Here is a 25,316-nt window from a genome sequence, read left to right as displayed (position 1 = left end):
TTTCTTAAAAAAAAAAAAATTAAAAGAAATATCGAATCTTTAGAGTATGAACATAAAAAAGAATAAGTTCGTTATTCATTTAGAGTATGAACATCGAAAAGAATAAGTTCATTACTGAATGAACTAATACCATACCATATCTTGATGCATATTTATTTTTACTTTTTTTTTAATATTCCTACTATTTTGGTCGGAGAAAGATCAGTGTGGAGATTTTTACAGTTTAACGGATAAGATAAACGTTTCAAAAAATTATTTTGAGTTTAACGACATATGAATGTGGAGGTTTAAACTTCCCGACAATTTAGTTTGTTTGTTATTGTAAGAACATAATTTAATTACAACTATCTTATAATTTCTAAGAGCGAATATGAAAGCAATGCTGATTTCCCTTCATAACCATTACACACTTTATACATTAAAGAGTAGTGAGTGAAGTGAGCCAACGATTCCATTGCATGAAAAGTTTGATTTTAACCAAAGAAGTTTCAGCTGCCTTCCCACAGATGATGAACTTCACTGCAGAAAATAACTGGGTCGTGATTGTGGTCGTGGTCGTGGTCGTGGTCGAGTCTCGCTGCAAGGACCATGAATGGCGTTGATGACCTTCTATGCGTTACATCCAACCAGTTTCCATCTCGTCGTTATGCTTACGTCGGTTCCGTCATAGAGACGAGGTGAATGTACTGCTATCTCACGTGGATGAAGCGCGATTGAGCATGGTTTGTCGAGTCATTTTCGTCCTCTGGTGTCGCGAGACGAAGACGGGGATCCTACCAAAAACATACTAGTATACTTAAACGTCGTATCAAGGGAATGTAAACAACTGCTAGACATCAAGCTCAAAGAGAAAAGATAACCAGAGCAAGTTTTCAGGAATGTGCACTGTCTAACGTATGTTCATCATGGTTGGTAACAGTACAATCATCACCGATCGAAGATATATGCTTTAATTAGTTGAGTTACGTTTAAGTTGATCATGGGTGTCCTTATATGCACTTCGACTACATATGTGACACCGTATAACAGAATAGCCCAACAAAATTCATATCTATTCTGTATCGACCTCTTAAAAAATCCAAGCAGTTCTTACGACGAAACGAATAATCCAGACATAAACTGCCTCACTAACCTGATAATGACGCCGTCGTTGAATGGAAGTAAATGCTCTAACCATGACATAGATTGGTAGAAGGATTCCAACAATTCTCAAGATCAGCAGCTGAAACATACAGCACATGAACTTATGGTTCTTCATTGGTCTCAACAATGGAAGAGGGCCAAAGGAAGTAAAAGTAGAAAGGGAAACAGATAAAACAAGCCTACCATTAACAATGTCAATGAATACTCTCCAGCTCCACTGATTACAATTGGTAGCGTATGGCGCAAAACGAGAAGAACGATGAACTGCAACATACAGATACGATTAGAAGTTTCAAACTCGGGATTGTTAGTCAAATATGAGCATGGCGAATACAGGTTTAAATCGTATTATAGATATGAACTTTGATGCTCGTTTCATTTTCATTCTTAAGCTTCAAAACGTTATATTTTAATCCATCGACTTCTAATACTCTACTTCGTCTCCGAAACTTAGATTACATGACTACTTAAATTCTTTTAAATGATGCTTGAAGACCCAATACTTAACCTATTAATCGTGAATCAAACACTTGTTCATGCAGAAGAACGAATGTTCGAAGTCTTAATAGAAAGTTCAAAGACTAAAATAAAATCTTATAAGAACGAATGTTCGAACTTAAACCAAAAACTATGTTTGCTTTCCTCCCTTCACAAGTGAATGAAAAAGAATCAACGAGCAAGAACATTTAATACTTTTTTTATGTGCAGAAGGCAAAGCCAATTATCAATCAATTTAAATTTGTTTACAGAGATAAGGAAACTGGAAATGAAGTAAAATGAAGAGGTAGGGAATACAGTTACTGCAACCATGCGGCAGCACAATATGCTTCTTGGAGAAGGAGTGAAGAATTCATCAAAGTCAGAATCAGGATACTCGTGATCAGGCATTCCTGCAGGTACATGCAGGTTCAGTCTAGACATCTCCCAACTTTCCCTAAGAACACAATTCGACGACAGCGATGTTATATCAATAGTGTCGAGAAAATAAACGAACAATAAGTGAATATACAATGCAAACTAGAGAAACTTGCATTGTGGGGAGAGAGGTAAATGGTTTACCTGAAATGAACTGGTGAAGTAATATCTCCATAATATAATACAGGGAGTGGTGCTGTATACCCTGGCTCAAAGTCCTGCAGTATAAGAAAAACGACTTCTTACAACCATAAAGTTAATCATGTATTAAAGAAATTTTCATTTATTTGAACAAAAACAACAGACCTGGTGGCAAATTTCACAGATTGTATTGCCTTTCTCGTTGCACCACCGCTGAACGCACTTGCGATGAGCATACTGCAATTATCAACACTAACTGGAAGCTAATTATCAACGTGAACCATCTAAACGAACACAGTGAGGAATAAAGATATGAATCTGATTCTAACATTTTCAGTCTGGCAACAAGTAAATATAAACCAAGGGACCTGACTTAGCAAGTGTTTATAGCATATTATAACATCCGGGGCAAAGATTTGGGGGAAAGATAAAGTTGGACCGAAACTAAATGCAGAAAATATCGATAAGAACATTGTTGAAAACAGTTTAGTCAGTCATATAATTTGGAAACGTGCAGAAAATATCGACAGGAACATTGTTGAAACCAGTTTAGTCAGTCATAATTTGGAAACGAGGGATTCAAAGAAAAGCTATCTGAGTTTTATTGATTAAGTAGCACTAATTGGTGTTGAGTATACCAAATCTAACCTTCAAGCTTCCACAGCAAGAGCATGGTGTCTCCATTTTTGATTCATCGTCCTCATCATGACAAATTCTGCACTGAACAAGTTTACTTGAAGGTGACATGAATTCAACATCAATATTTAAGGAAGATATCATGTTATCTGCACTCGTTGAGGCCATAGGACGACAATTTCTGTTTTTTCTCTCAATAGTAGCTTCGAGGTTTGATTCTGTGAGCAACTGATCTACCAACAGCACAAAATGTTCCCCCATTCTTCAATGACCCAGTAAACATTGGAATGAATGAATGTCAATAAAATCATATAAAATAAGCCAAACAACATTTACAACTATGTAGACCAATTTTGTTTACTGCAGTGAACAACATCCATGACAATTCAGATTGTTTCTCAGCATAGTATAATTCAAAGATCTAGCAGAAAATAAAGAAAGAATAGAAATTTTGAAACTTTTGGAGTTTACAACCCATGGGGTGTTGGTGTGACTGGTAAGGTCCTTAGAATTGGGATGTCAGAAGATATTGTGAGATTCCACCTCGGTTGGGAAGGAGAACGAAGCATTCTTTATAAAGGGGTAGAAACTTCTCCCTAGCATACGCATTTTAAAAAACTTGAGGGGAAGCCCGAAAGAGAAAGCCCAAAAAGGACAATATCTGCTAGTGGTGGACTTCGGTTGTCACAAATGGTATCAGAGCCAAACACCGAGTGATGTGCTAGTGAGGAGACTGAGCCCCCAAGGGAAGTGGACACAAGGCGGTGTGCCAACAAGGATGTTGGGTCCTACAACGAATCGATTGGAGAACGGAACGAGTGCCAACGAGGACGCTGGGCCCTGAAGGGGGGGTGGATTGTGAGATCCCACATCGGTTGAGGAGGAGAACGAAGCATTCTTTACAAGGGTGTGGAAACTTCTCCCTAGCATACGCGTTTTAAAAACCTTGAGGAGAAGCCCGAAAGGAAAATCCCAAAAAGGACAATATCGGCGAGCGATGGACTTGGGCTGTTACAGATATCCACCAAAAACATGAGTCCAATTCCTAGGTGAAAAAATTACTAATTTGAAATCCTTGTTTTCTAAAGTTGGCTTTGGGGTGGGCAAAGCTTCTCGAAGATCAATGAAGTGGGCCATGAGTATGCAAGGAATGAAATCCTGATTCCCCAGTTCTTTAAAAATTAAAAATAAAAATAAAAAGAAGAGGAAAGAATCATTGAATTCACCTGAAGATAAATAATCATAAGTTGCAGGAGAAAAGAGAAGGGGAACAAAAATTTGAATGTTAAATGAGCCATGAAAAACCAAACGCTCCTTACAGTTATCCTTTTTGTCTCTTTTAGGAGGAAAAAAAGAGACATTTCACTGATACTCAAAAAGTTACATCAATGCTCTAAGCACAATTTAGTCAACTCGATTTAGTTAAAGGTTCCAACCTTGATTTTGAAAACTTAATACTCTAAAATACTTATCATCCCTGGAGATTGGTCTTCTAACAGGCAAAGCCTCCTCAAGAATTAGTAGGAAGAGCCCTATGGACTATGAACAAACTGCAACGATTTTGCCCCCAAAACTTAGTTCCTAAGACCTCTGAACAGATTCAGACGTTTGAACTCATTATTCATAGTTAAACTAACCGAGTTTTAGCAGCAATCGAACGAAAGATGTTACAAAAATCTTGCAAAAATGTAGGAATGTAAGAGAAAATGACAACTCAAAGCAAGACTAAATCAATACGATTAAATGGTATAAACCAAACAAAAAGAAAACTCAGAAACCAAACAAAAAGAAAACTCAGAAACCAAACCCGAAGAAATTCAAGAAAACAGCAATCCAGATCGAGAAAAAGCCTAAAATTAACGAAAATGCACAAAAAGAGAGAATGGCAGCAACCTTCAAACAGCTACCAACATGATTAGCAAATGAACAAACACATTGCAGACAAAAACTTATGAACAGCAGACGAACTAAGATTAAATGCAAGAGAAAAAGAGGAAACACAGATGCTTACGAAAATGGGAATAGAATTAGTGCGATAGAAGAAACAAACAATATGAGCCTTCTTTTCCTCCTGCTGCTGATTTTTGAAAGAGGAAGCAAGAGATGGAGTGTTCTTATAATTCCATTAACATTTCAAAGAAAGTTTGATAGTTTCAGTAACCCAAATCAACAAACAACAGATTATTTGTAGCGAAAATGGATCGAGAGAAGCAAAGTTTGTGCGTTTTTTTTGTTGTTCTTCCCTCTCTGTAGAATGTAGCGGGAGAAGGAGAAACGCGAGAGATTCTTCCAGCCGCAAACCGGGGGCCCATTGGAATTCTTTCAGACCACTTCCTTCACAAATCCCAATCTCATCAATTTCTCCGGTGATATTTCCATTTTCTCGCCAATTTTTCGTTTTCTTCCTCCAATTTTTTTCAATTTCTCGTTCTATTCGATAATTATGATAATTCGTTAGTTTTTATTTTTTAATTTTAGGAAATTAAGAATATAAACACTATTTTTACTATAATATATAATATTTGGCCTTTCTTAAAAAAAAAATAGTTTTATAAATTTATTTTTATTTTTAAAATTTGATTAAAAATTTGAGTATTTATTAAAAAAAAAATGAAAACTATAGTAAAAATTTGAGAGTAAACAACATAAATTTCAAAAAAAAAAAATTAAAGATAAAATTGTTAATGAAAGAGCCCAAGTTTTTAGTTTTTTTTTTATTTATTCACTAAATTTTAACAAATATTTATTAGGTCTTTAAACTTTTAAATTTATATATATAATAATAAAATTAAATTTTCAAATATTTATAAAGTATTTTAGTAATTTTTATAAAACAAAAACTTAACTAACAAAAATTTGAAACACTTATTTGAAATTAAAAATTAATTTTAAGGCTTAAAAATTTTAATTTTCCTTGAAGTTTTAGTTTGGATTTATTTTATGAGTTTTAAAATGTAACAACTATATATTAAATTACCATCATTATAATGGATGAAAAGAAAGAAAATAATCATTGAATTCCGAGAAAATTAATTAAAGTAAAGCTTATTCAAACTATAATTTATACCTCAACTTTATGGCAAAAGTTGACTTACCTTAAAAAAAATGATTTCTCTACTTTTTAAGTTTGGATTTATTTTTTAAATCTTACAAATTAATAAATTATGTTACTTTTTTTTTAAATACAATCATTAAAATTAATAAACTATGATACTTTTTTTCAATTACAAATTAAAATATAATGATTTTTTCTTTTTTATAATTATCGTTTAAAAATAATTATTACTAATATGTATATCGTTCACACTAACTAATATGAATGATATGAATGAGACGATTTTAATATTTTAACACGTGTATTTCATCCAAACTAAAAAATGAATAAGTAGTGAAATTAAAATGTTTTTGAAGTAAAATTAAATATTTATTCCTGAAATAACGAATAAATTAAAGAACATTAATGATAAGCTAAGCATAGTTCAATTGATTATGACATATGATAGAAGTTCGAGTTCGGTCTCTTTCACTTATTGTTTAACTCAAAATTAACGAGCAAAACAGTGATATCTCACATCGGTTGGAGAGGTGAATCTATCATTTCTTATAAGTGTGTGGAAATATCTCCTTAGCATATGCATTTTAAAACTATAAGGCTGACAACGATATGTAATGAGCTGAAACAGACAATATCTACGGGTGGTGGGTTTGAGTTTTCTACAAATCTTATCAAAACTAGACATTAGATGGTATGTCAGCAAAGACACTGGCCCCTAAATGGAATGGATTGTGAGATTTCACATCAGTTGGAGAGAGGAAAGAAACATTTCTTACAAGTATGTGGAGAGGCTGACAGCAATCGTCAGGAGTCAAATCGGACAATATCTACTAGCGGTGAGCTTTGGATTTTACAAAAAACGAACACCAAATCGAACATATTTGAGCATTAGTTGGCATGACATCTATTTTACTATCTTGACCATCACCTCTTTCTTAATATTTTCTTTTCTTCTTTTCCCTTCCTCACACATTTCTTGATCAGTTCGTCAAAGTTATGAAACCGATCGTCGATCGATACTAGTCAACTACTAGTGTGATCTAACGACATAACGAACTCCTTCAAAACTAACCATTGGAAGCTGATATGTTAGTGACCAACACAGATTCAAGTCAAAAACCAAACACTAATCGATCGATTATGAGTCGTAAACTAAACAAGAAGATAAAAACCATGGTGCATCCAATATAGATCTACCACATAGCCATGAAACATGAAGGTGTCGGCAGAGGACAAACCAAACACAAAAATGGGACACATAAAGCTAATACAACCACATAAAATCAAATCCCCACACCATAATTATGGATATCCCTTGTCCCATGATTCGTACATACGTACCCACATGGAGTGAGATTTTTTATGATTCCAAGGAACAAACCAAAATAAATGGTAGGTGCACTCAAACAAAGTATACATTAGAGCCTCTCCTGAGGTCTTAATCGAGGCTCAACTCCTTCCTTTAGAGCCCTCAAACAAAGTGCAACATTTGTTCGACACTTGAGGATTCTATTGACATGACTAAGTTAAGAGCATGATTTTGATATCATGTTAGGAATCACGACTCTCCACAATGCTATGATATTATCCACTTTGAGCATAAGCTCTCATGGCTGGCTTTGCTTTAGGCTTCCCAAAAGACCTCGTACAAGTGGAGACATAGTAATCCTCACTTATAAACCCATAATTTTCCACTAAATTAGCCAACGTGAGACTCCCTCCCAACAATTCTCAACAAATAATGTTCGGTATAACAGTATAAATAGAAGAAGATGATTTCGATGTCAATGAACGTTGATAAGAACAAAGTGAAAACTACTTTTTGCCTTAAACTTTGGTGAAAGTAATGGAGATGTACAAAATTTAAACTTATTAAACATAATTTTGTAATTTAATCTAAAATCATATTATCTCACTTGTGAATTGTTACGAAAATCTAAGATTAAAATTAAATTAATTTAGAAAATGAGACATATATATATATATATAATTGAAACTTTGAGAGTTCTTGATTGAACTGAGCCTCATTGAAGGGACTTTGTGTGTGTTTCGGATGCAAATTATTTAGCGAAACAACCGCGGGTGTTTGAAGGTAAGAGTTATATGAATTTCTTCAGATCGAACCTCCTTGCTTCTGCATTTAAATCATCTCTGATTCGCAAACCCACCTTCAAACCCACCATTGATCTTTCAATTTTGGAGGTTCATATGAAGCAATGTCAGAACATCAAGCAATTCGATCAAGTTCTATCTCAGATGCTTCTAACTGGGTTAATAAGAGACACTTACGCCGCAAGCAGACTAATCAAGTTCTCAACAGAATTTCCCTTCATTCACATCGATTACACCCTCCGAATCTTCAACCTGATTGAGAACACGAATTGCTTCATGTGGAATATGATGATGAGAGCTTATATTCAAAGAAACTCGCCGCATTTTGCTTTGAGTCTTTACAAATCGATGCTGTTCAAGTATCTGGAGGCTGATAATTACACTTACCCGCTTCTGATTCAGGCTTGTTCAATCCGTCGGTCAGAATGGGAAGGAAAACAGGTACATAATCATGTTATGAAGCTGGGTTTTGATTCAGATGTTTATGTTCAAAATACTTTGATTAATTTTTTCTCTGTTTGCTCGAAAATGAGTGATGCCCGCCGGGTGTTCGATGAAAGTTCTGTTTTGGATTCTGTGTCATGGAATTCAATTTTGGCTGGGTATGTTCAAATAGGGAATGTAGAGGAGGCTAAGTATATGTATGATCAAATGCCAGAGAAGAGTATAATTGCTTCGAATTCTATGATTGTTTTGTTTGGCAACAAAGGACTAGTGGTTGAAGCATGTAAACTGTTTGATGAAATGCCTGAGAGAGATATGGTAACATGGAGTGCATTAATTGCTTGCTATGAACAAAATGAGATGTTTGAGGAGGCTATGAGAACATTTGCAGGAATGCATAAATTTGGTGTAATGGTGGATGAAGTTGTAACAGTTACTGCTCTTTCTGCTTGTGCAAACTTACTGATTGTCAATATGGGGCAATTGATCCACAGCTTGGCCTTGAAAATTGGAATTGAATCTTATATAAACCTTCAAAATGCTTTGATTCATATGTACTCGAAATTTGGGAATATAACGGTGGCACGAAAACTATTCGATGAAGCCTACTTGCTAGACTTGATATCTTGGAACTCTTTGATCTCCGGGTATTTGAAATGTGGTTTAGTTGAGAATGCCAAAACCATATTTGATTCCATGCCCAAGAAGGATGTTGTGTCTTGGAGTTCTATGATATCAGGATATGCACAACATGACCTTTTTTATGAGACACTCACACTTTTTCAGGAAATGCAATTGAACGGCTTCAGACCAGACGAGACCACGTTAGTAAGTGTGATATCTGCGTGCACTCGCTTGGCTGCCCTCGAGCAAGGGAAGTGGGTTCATGCTTACATAAAAAGGAACGGTCTCACTGTTAATGTTATTCTAGGTACAACTCTCATAGACATGTATATGAAGTGTGGATGTGTTGAAAGTGCCTTGGAGGTTTTCGACGGGATGGTTGAGAAAGGGGTTTCGACTTGGAATGCTCTAATTCTTGGGTTAGCTATGAACGGGTCGGTAGAAAGCTCGCTTGAGATGTTTTCTAATATGAAAAAAGGTCATGTAACACCTAATGAGATAACATTTGTGGGAGTACTTGGTGCTTGTCGACACATGGGTTTAGTAGATGAAGGGCGGCATCATTTTCATTCAATGATTTGTGATCATAAGATAAGACCCAATGTTAAACACTATGGGTGCATGGTTGATCTTCTAGGGCGTGCAGGTAAGCTTCAAGAAGCCGAGGAGCTTCTCAATCGTATGCCGATGACACCAGATGTTGCTACTTGGGGTGCCTTACTTGGGGCATGTAAGAAACATGGTGATAGTGAAATGGGAAGAAGGGTTGGGAGGAAGCTGATTGAGCTTCAACCTGATCATGACGGGTTCCACGTGTTGTTATCGAACATATATGCTTCAAAAGGGAAATGGGACGATGTTCTTGAGATTAGGGGCATGATGACAAAACATAGAGTTTTAAAGACTCCTGGTTGTAGCATGATTGAAGCAAATGGAGTCGTTCACGAGTTTCTGGCTGGAGATAAAACGCACCCTGACATGGATGCAATTGAGGACATGTTAGGTCAAATGGCTATGAAATTAAAGCTAGAAGGTTATACACCTGATACAAATGAGGTTTTGCTTGATGTTGATGAAGAAGAGAAGGAGAGTACTCTGTTTAGACATAGTGAGAAGCTAGCCATTGCATTTGGCCTTATTAATATTAGTCCACCAACACCAATCAGGATAATTAAAAACTTGAGGATTTGTAATGACTGTCACACTGCTGCAAAACTAATCTCCAAGGCTTTTTGTCGTCAAATTGTGCTGAGAGATCGACATCGCTTTCATCACTTTGAACATGGAATTTGTTCGTGCAAGGATTACTGGTAGCTCATGAGGATTCGTTATACTTAAACAACTTGATTCTTTGAGATTATTTTGGCAGCACTTCTCTTGATCTTCACTGGACTGGTAACTCATTTGTCTCTTTGAGGTCTTGCAAGCCGCAGCTCACGAAGATGGTTTCGTTTCATATTTCCAAAGAGGGTGAATAGTTTGCTACAAACTCTACCATGGATGGTTATTGGTTTAAAGGCTGCAGCATGATTAGGACATAATGGGCAAGGATCGGCTGAAAATGACCGCCTCGAGGTATGCTTCTGCCTCGTTTATAATAAATATGAGAGCCTGTAGAGACATAATATGGAGTATGAGTCTTACAAGATAATTGTAACGGCTCAAGCCCACCGCTAGTAGATATTGTTCTCTTCGGGCTTTTCCTTTCGAGCTTCCCCTCAAGGTTTTTAAAACGCCGTCTGCTAAGGAGAGGTTTCCACACCCTTATAAAGAATGCTTCATTTGATTGTGAGATCCCACATCGGTTGGGGAGGAGAACGAAACATTCTTTATAAGGGTGTGGAAATCTCTCTCTAACCGACGCATTATAAAAATCTTGAGGAGAAGATCTGTTGTTGGGTTAGTCATTCACGACACAAAATCATATTATTAGATTCTTGGTGATCATGAGATATTATTGATATAGGCATTTTCAAAGCGGAATGGGTATTATCAATCTGTAACTAAGTCCAAGTAAATAATTAATCTTAGTCTTCTCTTCTTGGATTTCAGACTTAAAAGATGATGGTTCTCTACTTCCTGAACATCAACTATGCCTTCAAGGTTACAAGAGTAGCTTCGGTTGTTTGTTTTCAACCGTAGTTGTTATTTTGGAAGGCATACTTTCTCTCAATAAGGTCAAATTTGACTAAACACAAGACGGGTAATTCAAAGGAACATATGCTTTGAGGATGGATATCGATGTCGTATCCATCACATGCTCGTCTAAGATTGTACATCGTCTAGGTTGGGTTGGGTTGAGCTGTTGAACTTTTTTGGATTAATTCAAAAGGTTGGGGTTAGGTTGGGTCGGGTTATGGATTTTTTTGGATTAATTCAAAAGTTGGGGTTAGGTTGGGTCGGGTTATGGATTTTTTTGGATTAATTCAAAAGTTCGGGTTAGGTTGGGTCGGGTTATGGATTTTTTTGGATTAATTCAAAAGTTCGGGTTAGGTTAGGTTAGGTTAGGTTAGGTTAGGTTAGGTTAGGTTAGGTTAGGTTAGGTTAGGTTAGGTTAGGTTAGGTTAGGTTAGGTTAGGTTAGGTTAGGTTAGGTTAGGTTAGGTTAGGTTAGGTTAGGTTAGGTTAATAGATCTTTTTAGATTAATAGGTGGGCTAGTTTGATTGATAACCCAACCCTCTATTTTTAGGTTGGGTTTTAGGGATTAAAAACTTTAATTTTTTAAAAATGTTTATTTATTTACCATTCATAATTATTTAATACAATTTTAGATAAAATAAATTAAAAGTTTACCGACATAAATTAATTTATAATTATTTAAAAAAAAATCGTAACAACAGAAAATGAAAATTTTAACATGAAAATTAAATATGGTTATTTATTAAGGAAAAAATAATAAAAATAATTAACTTAAACAAACTAATTAGAACGTTCATCTTGTTTTTTCTATAATAAATTAACATCGAGCCGCCTTAAGTTGAACGAGTCAACGTCCGCATACGCGACACGTGTCGTTGTGGAGAGGAAGAGAGTGTCGGGTGGCGTTCCGGGTCACATTTTCGGGTGCGCGGGTCGTGAGGCTGGGCCACGAGGGAAGACGCGTTGGGCCGGGCCAATCGAATGGAGCAGAAAAGGAGTTGGCCTGTCTGCATGAGGCGCCATGTTCACCCTAGGGAGCCGACGCGTCCGGAATTCGGATCGACACACCAGGCACGCGTGACACGTGTTTGTGGCATGAGCGACAAGGCGGGCTTACGGGCCACGCCTGGCCGGTTTCCCATTTAGGCTGTGTATGGATTGACCGACCCGAACCCAAGATCCACAGTTTCACGTTATTATTTATTTTATTATTATTTTTTCTTTCTTTTGTGAATTCGTTGTACATGAGTAACAAACAAGATTGCAGAATTTACTAGGAACACTAAATGCAGAGTGCATTATTTAATATTAGTAACATTTACAGAGCTAACAGAGGCTGAGAATAGTCTCACATTTTTCAGTACAAAAAAAAAAAAAAGAGTTAGTACCAAATCAACATGAATTCCAATGTCTAGAAGTTTCCCGTCCTCAACCATTGCTCGATATCGTTGCATTCATCAAATTCATCGTTCATCAGATTTGCGTAAAGAGCCATGTAATTCTCATCCTCGTCCTCTAACAGAAATTCAAGATTCTCAAAATTACACCCAATTTCATCCTCATTAGGGTTAGGGTTAGGGTTACGGCTATTCAACGAATCAGGGGACTCCAATTCAACCAATGGCGGCACTGGAGTACTCGAATCCCCTCCCATTTGAACAACATTTTCGTACTCCTCACAGGAAAACATTCCGAACAGATTCTCGTTATCAGCGTCCATGAAATCAATCATTCTACCAGCGGCTTCGATTCTCGAATCCAATCCATTCATGAACTCTCTCAATTGCTGTTCGGATAAACAATCAAGCCGCTCATCCCAGTCAGGCCACATGATTTTCCCAACCTTCTCGCGATGCTTACACATCTCTGTTACCAATTTTCTCTTCCGATCCGAGAAGTAATCACTCAAATCGAAACACTTCCGTTTCTGCAAATTACAGTTTCCGTTCTTGTAGGCATGAATCATATGTTCAACCTCGCTGCGATTCGAAGGCCAAGTGTGAAATTCCACAGAGGAAAGCGACGGATCTTCATCAGGCGCAAAGCCAGGGCCATTGATGAGAACACATGTTCTTACGTCGCAAAGCGTGGAGAGCTCGTAAGCCTTCTTCATCAAACTGTTCTTCCTCTGCTTGAACGTGGAGCATCGAGATTTGCGGTTCCTAATCAGATTGAAGCTCAATTTTCCTCTAACCATTGCTGCGAATTCCGGGAGAAGAGCAGAGAGAGATGAATGTGGTTTGTTAGTTTACTTGGCGCTCAAGACAGTGAGAGACAGAGGAGGCATTTAAAAAGATCCAACGGTCCAGAAAATATTTGCTCCCAAATACTCGCGAATGTTCATTATAATTATTTATGTTTTCCTTTTTTAACCTCTACACTAAAATTGTTTTAACTCATAGTTGTAATAAATTTTATTTTTATTATACTGTGTAGTGTAATAAATTTCCTTATATTCATCCTTTTTATTTTACCGTTTGACGGAATAAATTTCCTTAATTTCATGCCTTCTTTTTCTTCTTTTTTTTTTTTTTTTTTTTTTTTTTACCGTTTGACCGCTTTAATTACTGTATTTTTATGTATAATTAATTTAATTTAACTTTAATTTTGAATATTTGATTAAAAAAGAAAAAATGGAAATCATCAAGGACATGAAACCATACCAAAAAAATTGATTTTGAATTAGGGTGGGTGAGTTGTAATACTATTTTTCGGTTTAACCCGATCAAAAAATTGTCTAACTCGTTTTTGGTTTTTCAAAAATTTAACACAATCTAAACCGAAAAGAATATAACCCAACACAACACCATCCAAATGGTTCAATATCCCGAAAAAAACGAACAATCCAACCTAAATTGATTGGTATTATATTTGAGTGTACCTTTTCCACGGAACATTACTCATTCATTTATAGGAGATTGTTCTTATTTTTTTCTTCGATATTATCAATTTTAATAGCCTACTTAAATTAGCGAGATACGTTATGCTATGCATTACTTAAAATACTTATATAAATTAATTGAATTTACCAAATATGTCATATCAATAAAAGGAATTTCGAATTCAACGTTACGTCGGTAATAAGTCAAAGTTTGGGGGTAGTTTTGTCATTTCGCCTTTGGGATCAAAGGGGCTTGGGGACCTTATAAATAGAGGTGATGTGATATGAGAAAACATGAGAAGGAAGCAGAGAGAAAGTGGTTTGGGAACGGCGTCGTTTTGGTGCTATCATAAGCATGAATGAAGACTTAGCTTCCCTTGGTTGACTCTGGGTAAGGAGGAGCCTCTAAAGATTCGAGTCTCTTTTAGCTACAGTCAGCAAAGTGGAAGCTAGTGCTTCGAGTTTCAGCTCTTGACCCATTTTCCACCGCTTTTTCTTTGTAGCTATGGTTCGGTTATGGTTCGAGTATAAAGATATGAACTTTCGATCTAAAGGTACATAATGATTATTGCTGAGCTAAGCCTATTTTAATTTTGAGGATTGTTTTTATGTTTGAAGGTTCAATATTTACTTAAAAGGTTTTACATAAAAAAAAAAAAAAAAAAAAAAAGATTTTTATTAGATTTTGAGCATTTTCTAGACGCGTAATGTATTAATTAATTAATTAAGAAATAATTTTTAAATTTTGGTATGAAGGAATAATTAATTTAAGGTTAAAATGGAGTGACCAAAGTAGGCATGTAATATTAAAAAAATTAATATTAAAAATAATTTAAAAAATATAGAAATGGGAGTGGAAGGGACTTAAATTAAATTACTAAATAATTAACTATCCAGTCAAAGTCAAAACGGTCAAAGAAAAAAGGATTCAAATAAGGGAATTTATTACATCACAGGGTGAAAAAGAGGGTCAAAATAAGGAAATCTATTACATTAAACGGTAAAATAAATAAATAAATAAAATAAGTAAAACAAGATCAAAATAAGGAAATTTATTACAACTACGATTTAATAAACATTTTAGTGAAATGGTTAAAAAAGAAAAACATAAATCATTAACAGAAAGAATTCCGAGTATTTGGGAGAAAATATTTTCTAGAATGTTGGATATTCTTTTTCTCTACTGATTCTGCTGCCGTTGAAACCACTAGTAGAATGATTGATTTTATGGAGGCCGATTACGAGAATCTATTTGGCAGATTTTCTTGTGAGGAGCATGAAAATCTTATTCAAATGAGACGGGATTCGAGTCGTCTAGTACTGCCATTAGTCAAATTGGATTTTCCTGACTCATTGAATAGCTCTAACCCTAATTAAGATGAAATTAGGTTTAATTTTGAGTATCTTAAATTTTTGTCCGAGGACGACGATGAGAACTACATGCCTCATTACGCAAATCTAATGAACAATAAATTCAATAAATACAACAATATCGAGCATTTGTTGACGCTGGGTAACTTCTAATTCGACCTTGAAATTCATTTTGATTTGGTATTAACTCATTTTTTGTACGGAAATGTGAGACACTTCTCACTCTCTCGGTTAGTTTTATAAATGTAATAATTAACGATTACACTCTTTTGAATCTGTCTGTTTGTCTTCGTTCCTATCTTCCAATATACCTTCCATTTTAAAGTAAAAAGTAAATAAAATATATTAATTAAAGTTACGTTGATTTTATTTTTATTAATTTAATATCAATTAGATATCACAAAATAAATTAATTATTTTTTCAAAGTCTCCCAAATAATAAACACAATAGCTATAATTTTGGGAGGAAGTTCATAGTTACCCATTTAATTTTAGACTTTTCTATAATCTTTTTAATGATATTCCAATTCAAAACTTGCACCTAATAAAGATAATTTAATCACGATTTAAAATGAGAGTAATAAATTATAATAACAAAACAACTTCTTAAATAATCTGCATTATATTTTATATTTATTTTTATGTAGCCACTCGTAAATCAAAAGGTCCTATGGTCTAGTGGTTAGGACATTGGACTCTGAATCCAGTAACCCGAGTTCAAATCTCGGTAGGACCTTGTTTTCATTCTTTTTCCTTTATCTATCTATTTATTTATTTTATAACTTTTTTTTTTTAATTCTTTTTCCTTTATCCATCTATTTATTTATTTTGTAACTATTTTTTTTTTCTTTTTCCTTTATCTATCTATTTAATTATTTTTAATCTTTTTTTTAATCTTTTTCCTATATCTATCTATTTATTTATTTCTTTTTTTTTTCTTTTTCCTTTATCTATCTATTTATTTTTTATCTAATTTTTTCTTTTTTTCCTTTATTTATCTATTTATTTATTTTCCCTTTATTTATCTATTTATTTTTTTAAAATTAAATTGAATTACAATCTATAAACTAAATTCAAATCCACCATTATTTGGCTGGTTTAGGTTATTGGAGTAAGTCAATTAACTACATTTACGAAGAAAAGGTCCCATAGTCTAGTGGTTAGGACATTGGACTCTGAATCTAGTAACCGGAACCTTCTTTTTTAAAACTAAATTACAACTTACAAACCATTTAATTCAAATTAATTTTAATTTATTTCAAATCCATATTGAATTGATAAAATTTTTGAATTACCCAATTCATTAGATAAAATAGGATATTACACAATTATTACAAACAACTGTAAAGCAATATAATAACATAAAAATAAAAAAAAATAAAAAAATAGGCAAAAAGATAAAGAAAAGTGTAACACCCATAACCAATATTAATCCAAAATATTGCGACTTTCATGATTTCAAACCCCTTTTTCTCTCTATTTTCTACGCAAATGATTATGCTTTTGTACTTATCTTTAATCTTAAAGGCTAAAATTAAATGCCCCATTTCATTAAATTAATTGTTCTTATTTAAACCCATATGGTGCCTCTCTTATTTATGAACCAAACCCTCTTTGGCTTTTCCTTGTGGGAAAGGCAAACGAAAAATGGGAGCTCTTGATTACCTTTCCAACTTTTGCATTGTCTCATCAACTACAACAAGAAGCAAACACAAGCCTATGCAGGTACACCAACAATTTGTTCACAATTTCCCCATGTTTTACGTCTTTTTAATTCACGTTACGTGTTTTTTTTAGACGGTCGAGATTAAAGTGAAGATGGATTGTGATGGATGTGAAAGAAGAGTTAGAAACGCCGTCACTTCCATGAAAGGTCAGATCATTTTGTCTCCCTCTCGTTAACTGATCAAGTTCTTACAACGTGATGTTGTCTCGATTCTTAAAAGGGTACCTTTATGTGAGATCCCACATATGATGAACGAGTGTCAGCGAGGACGCTGGACCTCAAAAAGGGTGGATTATGAGATCCCATTTTGGTTGGAGTGGAGAACGAAACATTTCTTTATAAGGGTGTGGAAACCTCTCCCTAACAAACACATTTTAAACTCCAAACTATTAGAACAGTTAACCGAGTATAGCTTAACAAACTATTCGATATTTGTTCTCTTTTTGCAACCATTTAAGATATGAAGTTGAAAAATGACCCGAACATCGATCGATGTAGGAGTGAAGACGGTGGAGGTGATGAGGAAGCAACATAGGGTGAGGGTTAGTGGGTATGTTGATGCAAAAAAAGTGCTTAAGAGAGTAAAAAGCACAGGAAAAAGAGCTGAATTTTGGCCTTACATTCCACAGCATCTTGTTCATTACCCTTATGCCTCAGGAGCTTATGACAAGAAGGCTCCGGCTGGGTTTGTTAGGAATGTTGTGCAAGCTTTTCCAACAGCACATGAAGACAACTATGTCTCTGTTTTTAGTGATGACAATGTCAATGCTTGTTCCATCATGTAGTTTTCGTTCTCCCGCTATCGTTTTTGGTTGAACATGCTCGGGTGCAGACCGAAAAACTTCAAGAAGGAAGTGCTGAAGAAATCAACTCGGAGGAGGGTTTTTTTCGTTTGAGTTGTGTCGTTGTCGTTGTCGACGATGAAACCCTTTCTTTTTTATCTCTCTCGTGTAAAATTGTATTATATGGAATAACGTGAAACGATGTTTTTTATGTTCTATTGTATTCCGACTCTAAATTTAAAAATTTTAATGACTATGTTTATATTAAAAAATAAAACTTTCGTTATTATTATTATTATTATTATTTTGGTTAAATTAAAATGTTCATGATATAAAATATTATAAGTTATATGATAGTGTAATAATAATTATACCAAAAAAAAAAAAAAAACGTATTTATAAATTGATTAATAATATTTTATATTCAATTTAAAATATATAATTTTAAACCTTCATATCTATTAAAAATACAAAATTGAAAATTTAGAATTCTATCCGGCTTAAAATTCAAATTTATATAACAGTGAGTTTAATTTTAATTTTTTTAGTTTATTTTTCAACCTAATAAATAAATTTTAATAACTAAACTTATAATTTCATTTTTAAAAAATTAGTAAATAATTATTTTAAAATTTTTAAAGAAGTTAAAATCTATTATTTAAATATATTCACGACATTTTACGGTTTATTTTGTATGTTTCATAATTTTTTTTTTATAATATACTAAATTCACCTCTTACGTCGATATTAAATTTATGGGTATATAAAAATAGTCAATAAAAAATACGACAAAAATTTAATATCGTAATTATGTTATCCTAAATTTTCCAATATATTAAAGAAAAAAGTGGTTAAATTTAAAATATTAGTTAGAAGCAAACCATAAAAAGATATTAAAAAGATGAATAATTGTGATGAATTTCATATTTAGTTTGGGAATGTTTGAAAATAATTCCCACCCATGATTCAAGGCCCAAAATTATGTAATTATTTCCTAAAATATTCATTATTGTAAAAAAGAAAAAGACATAAATTAAAAAGAAACCATTTTTATGTTCTAATAATGCACTACGTGACAATGAATGTGCCTCATTTTTCAACCATACTTCCTCAACTTCTGGCTTTATAATACTTAGTGGAATAACCTATATCTATTCCCTTTTTCTATTTATTAAATTTCCCGCTATTTTGATGTTTTTATAAATGATGGGTACATGAATGAAACGTGTAACGATCCATGTCTAAAATGACCCTGACATTCCTCTATGACATGATTATGTTATCAAATTCTCGCTTTTTAAAAGTGAATACTATCTCCACAGACAACAGGAATCTTTTCAAGACTACATCCGAATGGAATAATGGTTAGAAAATACCTAAATGAACTGATAATTAATACTCGTGCTAATAAGATGCACATTTCTTTTCGGTAACTCACTTAAAAGAACTCTATGTAGGTGAAGGAGGTGAGTATGGGCAAAGTATGCTACGTGGACTTGTGTTGATCTGTCGAGATAGCCTTTAAGTAACATGACTATGTCGTTAGTTATGTTTGGATAGACAATACTCGTATGCATAGGGTAAATATAGCATATGTGCAGTTAATTTTATAAAAATATTATTCTCCGACATATTCTTAATCTTTCAATTTTACATATTCAATATTTTTAGAATTCACATATTTTTAAGTTTGAAAGTTGGATAAATTTTTATTTTATACATAATAGAGGAATTAAATTTTAAATTTTTTTAGAATTTAAAATTATAATGAAAGTTTGAAAATTTTGTTAGTAATTACATATTAAATAGGAAAATTAAATAGATATTTTGGTCCAACTTTTGCATGATAAAAGAAATGTCCTTGGGATTCTAACCCACAAAGTTTTATTTTTATTTTTATTTTAATTTTTTATTCTTAGTGATAATGCACCAAATAAAAGTATGATTTTCAAAATGTTTGTTTCAATTAAATGAATATATGTGGTCCCTTTTCATCTTAAAATAATAATAATAATAAATACACAGTAATAAAAAATAATAATGATTTTTTTCTTTAAAATTGAAGGTTAAGTGAACAAAACATTTTAAAATTGGAGTAGGAAAATATAAATTTTATTTAGGGGTACAATAAACTCGACAACCGACAATTTAAATCAACTCAGCCTGAATTATAAGGGTCGAATTGGGTTAGATAGGTTACCGTGTTGGGTTGAGTTTAGTTTTCTAAGAACCGAATAGGTTGGGTCAGAAGGTGGATTTGACTATCCGATCAGAAAATAAATATAAAAAATTTTAGGGTTGTCTTGTCGTTTGTTATTGTGTCCCCTCCATAGAATCACAGGCCTTATTTCTCTCTTTTACCTTCAGTTTTTAAGACAAACATACTGACAAGGAATCAGTTTAAGGGAAGTAAGATTTCGATTATGGTTTTATATAGCCTCAAGATGATATTCATATTTTACGACTATAATTCACCATTATATAAATCTTGCCTAAAGTAAATAAAAAGTTAAAATATATGAATCAAATACAATAACTCTAAACTACTCTAAATTGTAACCAACCCAAAATTTATAACAATGAAACTTCATTCTTCTTCGATGTGACATGAATTGAATATTTTTTTGATAATTTCAACAATATTTTCTTCGCATCTTCATTGAAGTATATTGTATGATTGATGTCTCTTAGTTCATATCACAGTAGTCTAGTTGCATTTGTCGTTGCAATTGTTCGTAGTCCAGTTGCTGCAATTCAGCTGCCCTGTTTAATTTGTTTTTTTTTTTTAAAAAAAAAAAAATTGAACCCAACAACCTAACCCGAAAATAAAGTGTTGGGTTGAGTTGAGTTGTAAAACAATTTCAGGTTGAGTTAGATTACCAATCCAACCAACTCGAACTTCCTCAACCGAATCAAAGTATAAACCTGATTTTAATTAAAAATATTATATCTTGATTAATCAATTATCTAATATACACAAATATAAATATATAATTTAAGTTGTTCTAAACCCAAGTTTCAAAATATATAAAAATACAGAACTATATTATAAATTAAAGTTTAGACTATAGGAATTAAATCATTATTTTTGTAAAGATTTTAAGAACCAAAATTAATTTTGTAATCTATTATTTAAATTAGCAAATGCAAGGATAATTGAAACCTATTAATTTATTTATTTAGATTAATTAAAGATCAAGAAAACCCTATAATTTAAAAATCCTAAATGATGTCCCATTAATATGGAGAATTATTTCTTCAGCCGAAAGTTAGCGGAAATCAAACTTTGTGACCTTAGAATCTAATGTTTATAATTATTTATTAAAAATGGTCCCATCAAATTGAATTTCATGTCATGGATTATTATTTTATTCTTCTCTATTTTGCATATAAATATTCTTAGAAAGGAAATCATTTTAAAAATATTTTTGATACATCACGCCCGATCAACCCAAATCATAAAAATTGAGTTAGATTAAAAAAAAAAAAAAAAATTAGGTTGGGTTTAATTTTTAAAAAATAAAAAAATTTGGGTTGATTCGGTATTTTTTTTTTTATTAGGTCAACCCAACTAACCCGTAAATAGTGTTACAATCCAATGTCCTTGGACTAGTTCCATAAATTTAGTTGAGTGCATTAAATGTAACTTAAAGTGCATTTAATGCATCTCTTTTGATGAGTTCACTGTAACTTGAATATAAGTATACAAGGTTTGTTCTAGCTCATTGACTCTCGTCCTTGTAATTGAACTTTAAGGTATGGAAATTCCTTGGTCGTGATTCATATCACTCACTTTTAATATCATTATGAAAATTAAAAATATTTAACATTTGTACCCAAGGTTCGTGGTGCGTTGTGATTTGTGAATGTTTAATATTTAAATTTTATGAGATTTTAGTTATTAATATAACATATAGTATACATAAATATAATTTTTTAAAATATTATTTTAAAAAAAATCGAACGACCTAATTGAAAAATATAGAGTTGGGTTGGGTTATCTATTTTGTTTGGGTTGGTCTCCAAAAGATTTTTCCGACCCAAACCAAACCATATATGACCCTAAATTATCTTTATTTAAATAAGCTTATTTTATTTTATTTTTTTATTTTTAATTTCTTTGATTAAAATTTATTTTGAGACGCTTTAAAAAAAACAATTAAAATGAAAAAATAAGTTTCTCATTTCTCCGTATGAAACGGAATGAGATGGAAAAAGAGTTGAATGGTTCCCAAAGCCGTTGAGAAAATTCCACATTTGAGATATGAACGTTTGTAGGCTCCGTTCCCGCCTTGTTCTTCTTCACTCTGTTCTGCATTCATCTTCTTCAAGGCCAGCCTTCTTCTCCCCTAACCTTTTACTCTCAGATTCTTAATCAATTTAAGTCAATTTCATGTTTGTTCCTTCTACTTGCATTTCGATTTCTGTTTCGATATTGAATCCAACACTCTTACAGACAATATATATGTATATGTATATCTAACCAATTGTCTTTTCTTCAGATTGCTCGCTGTTGTCTCGGATTATGGTGCAAGAAGTTCAAAAACTTGGGTCGATTATGGGTTTCGGCCAAATTTCCAAGGCAAGTGTTGGGTGGCTTAAAATTTGCGTCTTCGATTTTATACTTTTCTGTACTTGTTGGCTTGGTTATGGGGTTGATTGGTGAATGGGGATGGTGTTTGTTATGAAGTTTGGAAATTATATGTTGATCGCTTGTGGTGGCAATGTTTGGTCATACACTAATTTGTTGTGCGCACCACCTGTTTGTTAAAAGTCCTGAATGAAGCTGCTGTTGGGCACTTGCAAAATTTTCATTTCTGGCTTCGGTAGTTTAGGCTTGGCCATTGGAATTTTGTCTGGTTATCCATGTTGATATGGATTCTCTTTATTTGTCTGGGACTTTATATCTTTTGCTCCGCAATGAATGTTGCTTGTGTTTACTTTCTCAGTGAGTGTGTAAAGTGGAATGGTTTACATAATGTCTATTTTCTGTATGCTGGCTGGCCATGATTTTGCATTTTGAGACGAGAAAATATATATATGTAATGAAAAATCAAGGTTTTATTGAGAAAAGACAAGCCCAATATGAAACAAGACCTCTTCCATCATCAATCAATATGTTGCTGAAGCAAAAGTCCCAGTAAAACTCACACAAGATCATATTCACGTGATGAGCGCAAACATTCAGGAAAGCCTGAAGCAAAAGTCCTCTTTGGGCCATTTCGGGCTTCCCCTCAAAGTTTTTAAAACGTGTCTACTAGGGAGAGGTTTCCTCACCCTTAAAAATGCTTTGTTCTCCTCCCCAACCGATGTAGGATCTCACAATCTACTCTCCTTCGGGGTTTAGCCTCCTCGCTGACACATCGCCCAGTGTTTGGCTCTAATACCATTTGTAACGGCCCAAACCCACCGCTAGCAGATATTGTCCTCTTTGGACTTTCTTTCTCGGGCTTTCCCTCAAGGTTTTTAAAACGCGTCTGCTAGGGAGAGGTTTCCTCACCCTTATAAAGAATACTGTGTTCTCCTCTCCAATTGACGTGGGATCTCACATTATCACCATGTTTGGATGTCATGTGCAAAAACAACAGTAATGGAGGAAAGGAGAGTAAAGTTTTAGTATTTGTCAGAGAAGGATTATGCCTGTTTCTTAAGCATTAAATTGTTTGAACTTATATGATTTTACATTAACCTTTGTAATCTGCAGTTAAAGACTTGCGCTTCTGCTTATGAGCTGCTGTTATTTTCATATATTATGCAGCATCAAGATCATATTCACGTGATGAGCGCAAACATTATGATCTTTTTGGAAAAGTCCGGCCTGGTGATAAGGAATTCAGGAAAGCCTGGGAAAAACAGATGAACGAAGAAGAATCTACTCTATGGACAGACAGCGACGATGAAAAAGACGATAAAGAAGCGAAAAAAAATCGCCTCGAAGACGAGATAAGAAAGGTAAGGCAGCAGGCAAAAGAACACTCAGACTTGATTGATGCTGATGATAGTGATGAATTATGGAGTGTTTTGTCAGGAAGCGACGAAGAAAAGACCTTGTGGACTGGTAGTGAAGACGACGACGACGACGATACTCCTACAGAGGCCTACCCGAATGAAAGTAGTGACAAATACATAGATAGACTATTTGAATTCGAGGAAACATCGAAATACCGAACGATTTCGGAGCTATTGAAATCTGAACAGAAACCAGAAGAGTTATCCCCTGGAAAACAAGCCAGGAAAGTAGCAGTGGAGAATGCACTGAAGAAGCTGAAGAAAGGACCGGATGGGCGATATACGAATGTGTGGGAGGTCATGAGTGATGTAGATATCTTAATAGGAGCATTCGAAAACATAGTGTCAGGGCCTGAATATGCAGAGCTGAGGCAGGGAGGGGAGAAGAAACTGAATATGCAATTTTTCAAGGACATACAAGCACGCATGAGAGATCCAAATTTCAAATTCTCACAAGAACTGAAGCTGAAACCAAAGAGCAAAATGGTTTCCCAGAAGAAGTGGCAGAAAGCTCAGTCTAGACGAAGGAAAGCACAGAAGCGATGAGTAAGCTTTGTTTTGCTGCTACCCTTTATGACTTCAGAAGTTATCTGCTTATTTATGGATTATAGGCTTAGTGTTCATATGTGTCTGTGATGGCTGCTTGCGTTGCATTCATTCATAACTAAAGCACACAACAACTTAGTCCCACATTTTGGTTAATTTCGTGGAAGATTATGGGTTTATTAGTTAAGAATACTATCTCCATTGGGATGAGGCCTTTTGGAGAAGCTCAAAGCAAAGCCATGAGAGCTTATGCTCAAAGTGGACAATATCATACCATTGTGGAGACTCGTGATTCCTAACAACAACATAGTTTCATCTTTATGTTCATTTCATATACACCCAATGGGTGTTCTTTCAAAAATAGCTTTAATAACTTCAGCATTTTGGGGAAGCTCAAAGCAAAGCCATGAGAGCTTATGCTCAAAGTGGACAATATCATACCATTGTGGAGACTCGTGATTCCTAACAACAACATAGTTTCATCTTTATGTTCATTTCATATACATAATGGGTGTTCTTTCAAAAATAGCTTTAATAACTTCAGCATTTTAAAAAAGAATTTAAAAAATGCATTTATCGTTAATATATGAACCAAAGTTGTTTATTTACACCTCATTATCTCGTTTTTTTGTTAAGTAAAATTTATAAACACATTTTGAAAACGATAATAAAAAATAAAACATGTTTTTTTTTTTTTTTAATGTGGTTAAAATTTTAAATGCTTATTTACAAAAATAAAAAAAAATACGTAGTTAAAAAAATTGCATGAAAAAGTACCATTTTCTAATATAT

General features: G+C 33.7%; 5 protein-coding genes and 1 non-coding gene across 7 annotated transcripts; 4 read left to right on the top strand and 2 right to left on the bottom strand.

Moving 5' to 3' along the window:
* Window positions 1-236: 236 nt before the first annotated feature.
* On the bottom strand, window positions 237-5,108 carry LOC111791660 (uncharacterized). 2 transcript variants are annotated; one of them, XM_023673091.2, is made up of 8 exons: window positions 4,847-5,108; window positions 2,848-3,097; window positions 2,365-2,436; window positions 2,203-2,276; window positions 1,939-2,077; window positions 1,327-1,407; window positions 1,133-1,222; window positions 237-773 (listed from the first exon to the last, which is right to left on the bottom strand). In XM_023673091.2, exons 2-8 carry the CDS (start codon window positions 3,094-3,096, stop codon window positions 690-692), a joined length of 789 nt encoding a protein of 262 aa, XP_023528859.1. In that variant the 5' UTR covers window position 3,097; window positions 4,847-5,108; the 3' UTR covers window positions 237-689. The 2 variants fall into 2 exon arrangements, with proteins under 2 accessions (XP_023528859.1, XP_086977969.1); XM_087121843.1 differs by having other exon boundaries at window positions 2,848-2,919; window positions 4,847-5,107.
* A 2,805-nt stretch (window positions 5,109-7,913) lies between these two features.
* LOC111789861 (pentatricopeptide repeat-containing protein At3g62890) lies at window positions 7,914-11,130 on the top strand. Its single transcript, XM_087122011.1, has one exon. It carries the CDS (start codon window positions 7,994-7,996, stop codon window positions 10,382-10,384), a length of 2,391 nt encoding a protein of 796 aa, XP_086978137.1. The 5' UTR covers window positions 7,914-7,993; the 3' UTR covers window positions 10,385-11,130.
* Window positions 11,131-12,585: 1,455 nt separating this feature from the next.
* On the bottom strand, window positions 12,586-13,526 carry LOC111791719 (agamous-like MADS-box protein AGL82). The gene has a single exon (XM_023673189.2). The coding sequence runs from the start codon at window positions 13,404-13,406 to the stop codon at window positions 12,621-12,623; it is 786 nt and encodes a 261-aa protein (XP_023528957.2). The 5' UTR covers window positions 13,407-13,526; the 3' UTR covers window positions 12,586-12,620.
* Window positions 13,527-16,125: 2,599 nt separating this feature from the next.
* Window positions 16,126-16,197, top strand: TRNAQ-CUG (transfer RNA glutamine (anticodon CUG)). Its single transcript has one exon. It is a non-coding gene; the product is annotated as a tRNA-Gln (tRNA).
* An 848-nt stretch (window positions 16,198-17,045) lies between these two features.
* Window positions 17,046-18,180, top strand: HIPP21 (Heavy metal transport/detoxification superfamily protein). Its single transcript, XM_023672495.2, has 3 exons — window positions 17,046-17,186; window positions 17,259-17,334; window positions 17,686-18,180. The coding sequence occupies exons 1-3, from the start codon at window positions 17,109-17,111 to the stop codon at window positions 17,970-17,972; spliced, it is 441 nt and encodes a 146-aa protein (XP_023528263.1). The 5' UTR covers window positions 17,046-17,108; the 3' UTR covers window positions 17,973-18,180.
* Window positions 18,181-22,141: 3,961 nt separating this feature from the next.
* Window positions 22,142-24,842, top strand: LOC111791283 (glutamyl-tRNA (Gln) amidotransferase subunit C). Its single transcript, XM_023672561.2, has 3 exons — window positions 22,142-22,301; window positions 22,472-22,551; window positions 23,728-24,842. Exons 1-3 carry the CDS (start codon window positions 22,234-22,236, stop codon window positions 24,522-24,524), a joined length of 945 nt encoding a protein of 314 aa, XP_023528329.2. The 5' UTR covers window positions 22,142-22,233; the 3' UTR covers window positions 24,525-24,842.
* The last annotated feature ends 474 nt before the right edge of the window (window positions 24,843-25,316 follow it).

Source organism: Cucurbita pepo, chromosome 3 (genome assembly GCF_057944985.1).
Source record: "Cucurbita pepo subsp. pepo isolate OVF chromosome 3, ASM5794498v1, whole genome shotgun sequence".
Taxonomy (NCBI): Eukaryota; Viridiplantae; Streptophyta; class Magnoliopsida; order Cucurbitales; family Cucurbitaceae; genus Cucurbita; species Cucurbita pepo.
The sequence above is the reverse complement of the archived record's forward strand: the minus strand, read 5'-3'. Positions and strand labels throughout refer to the sequence as shown.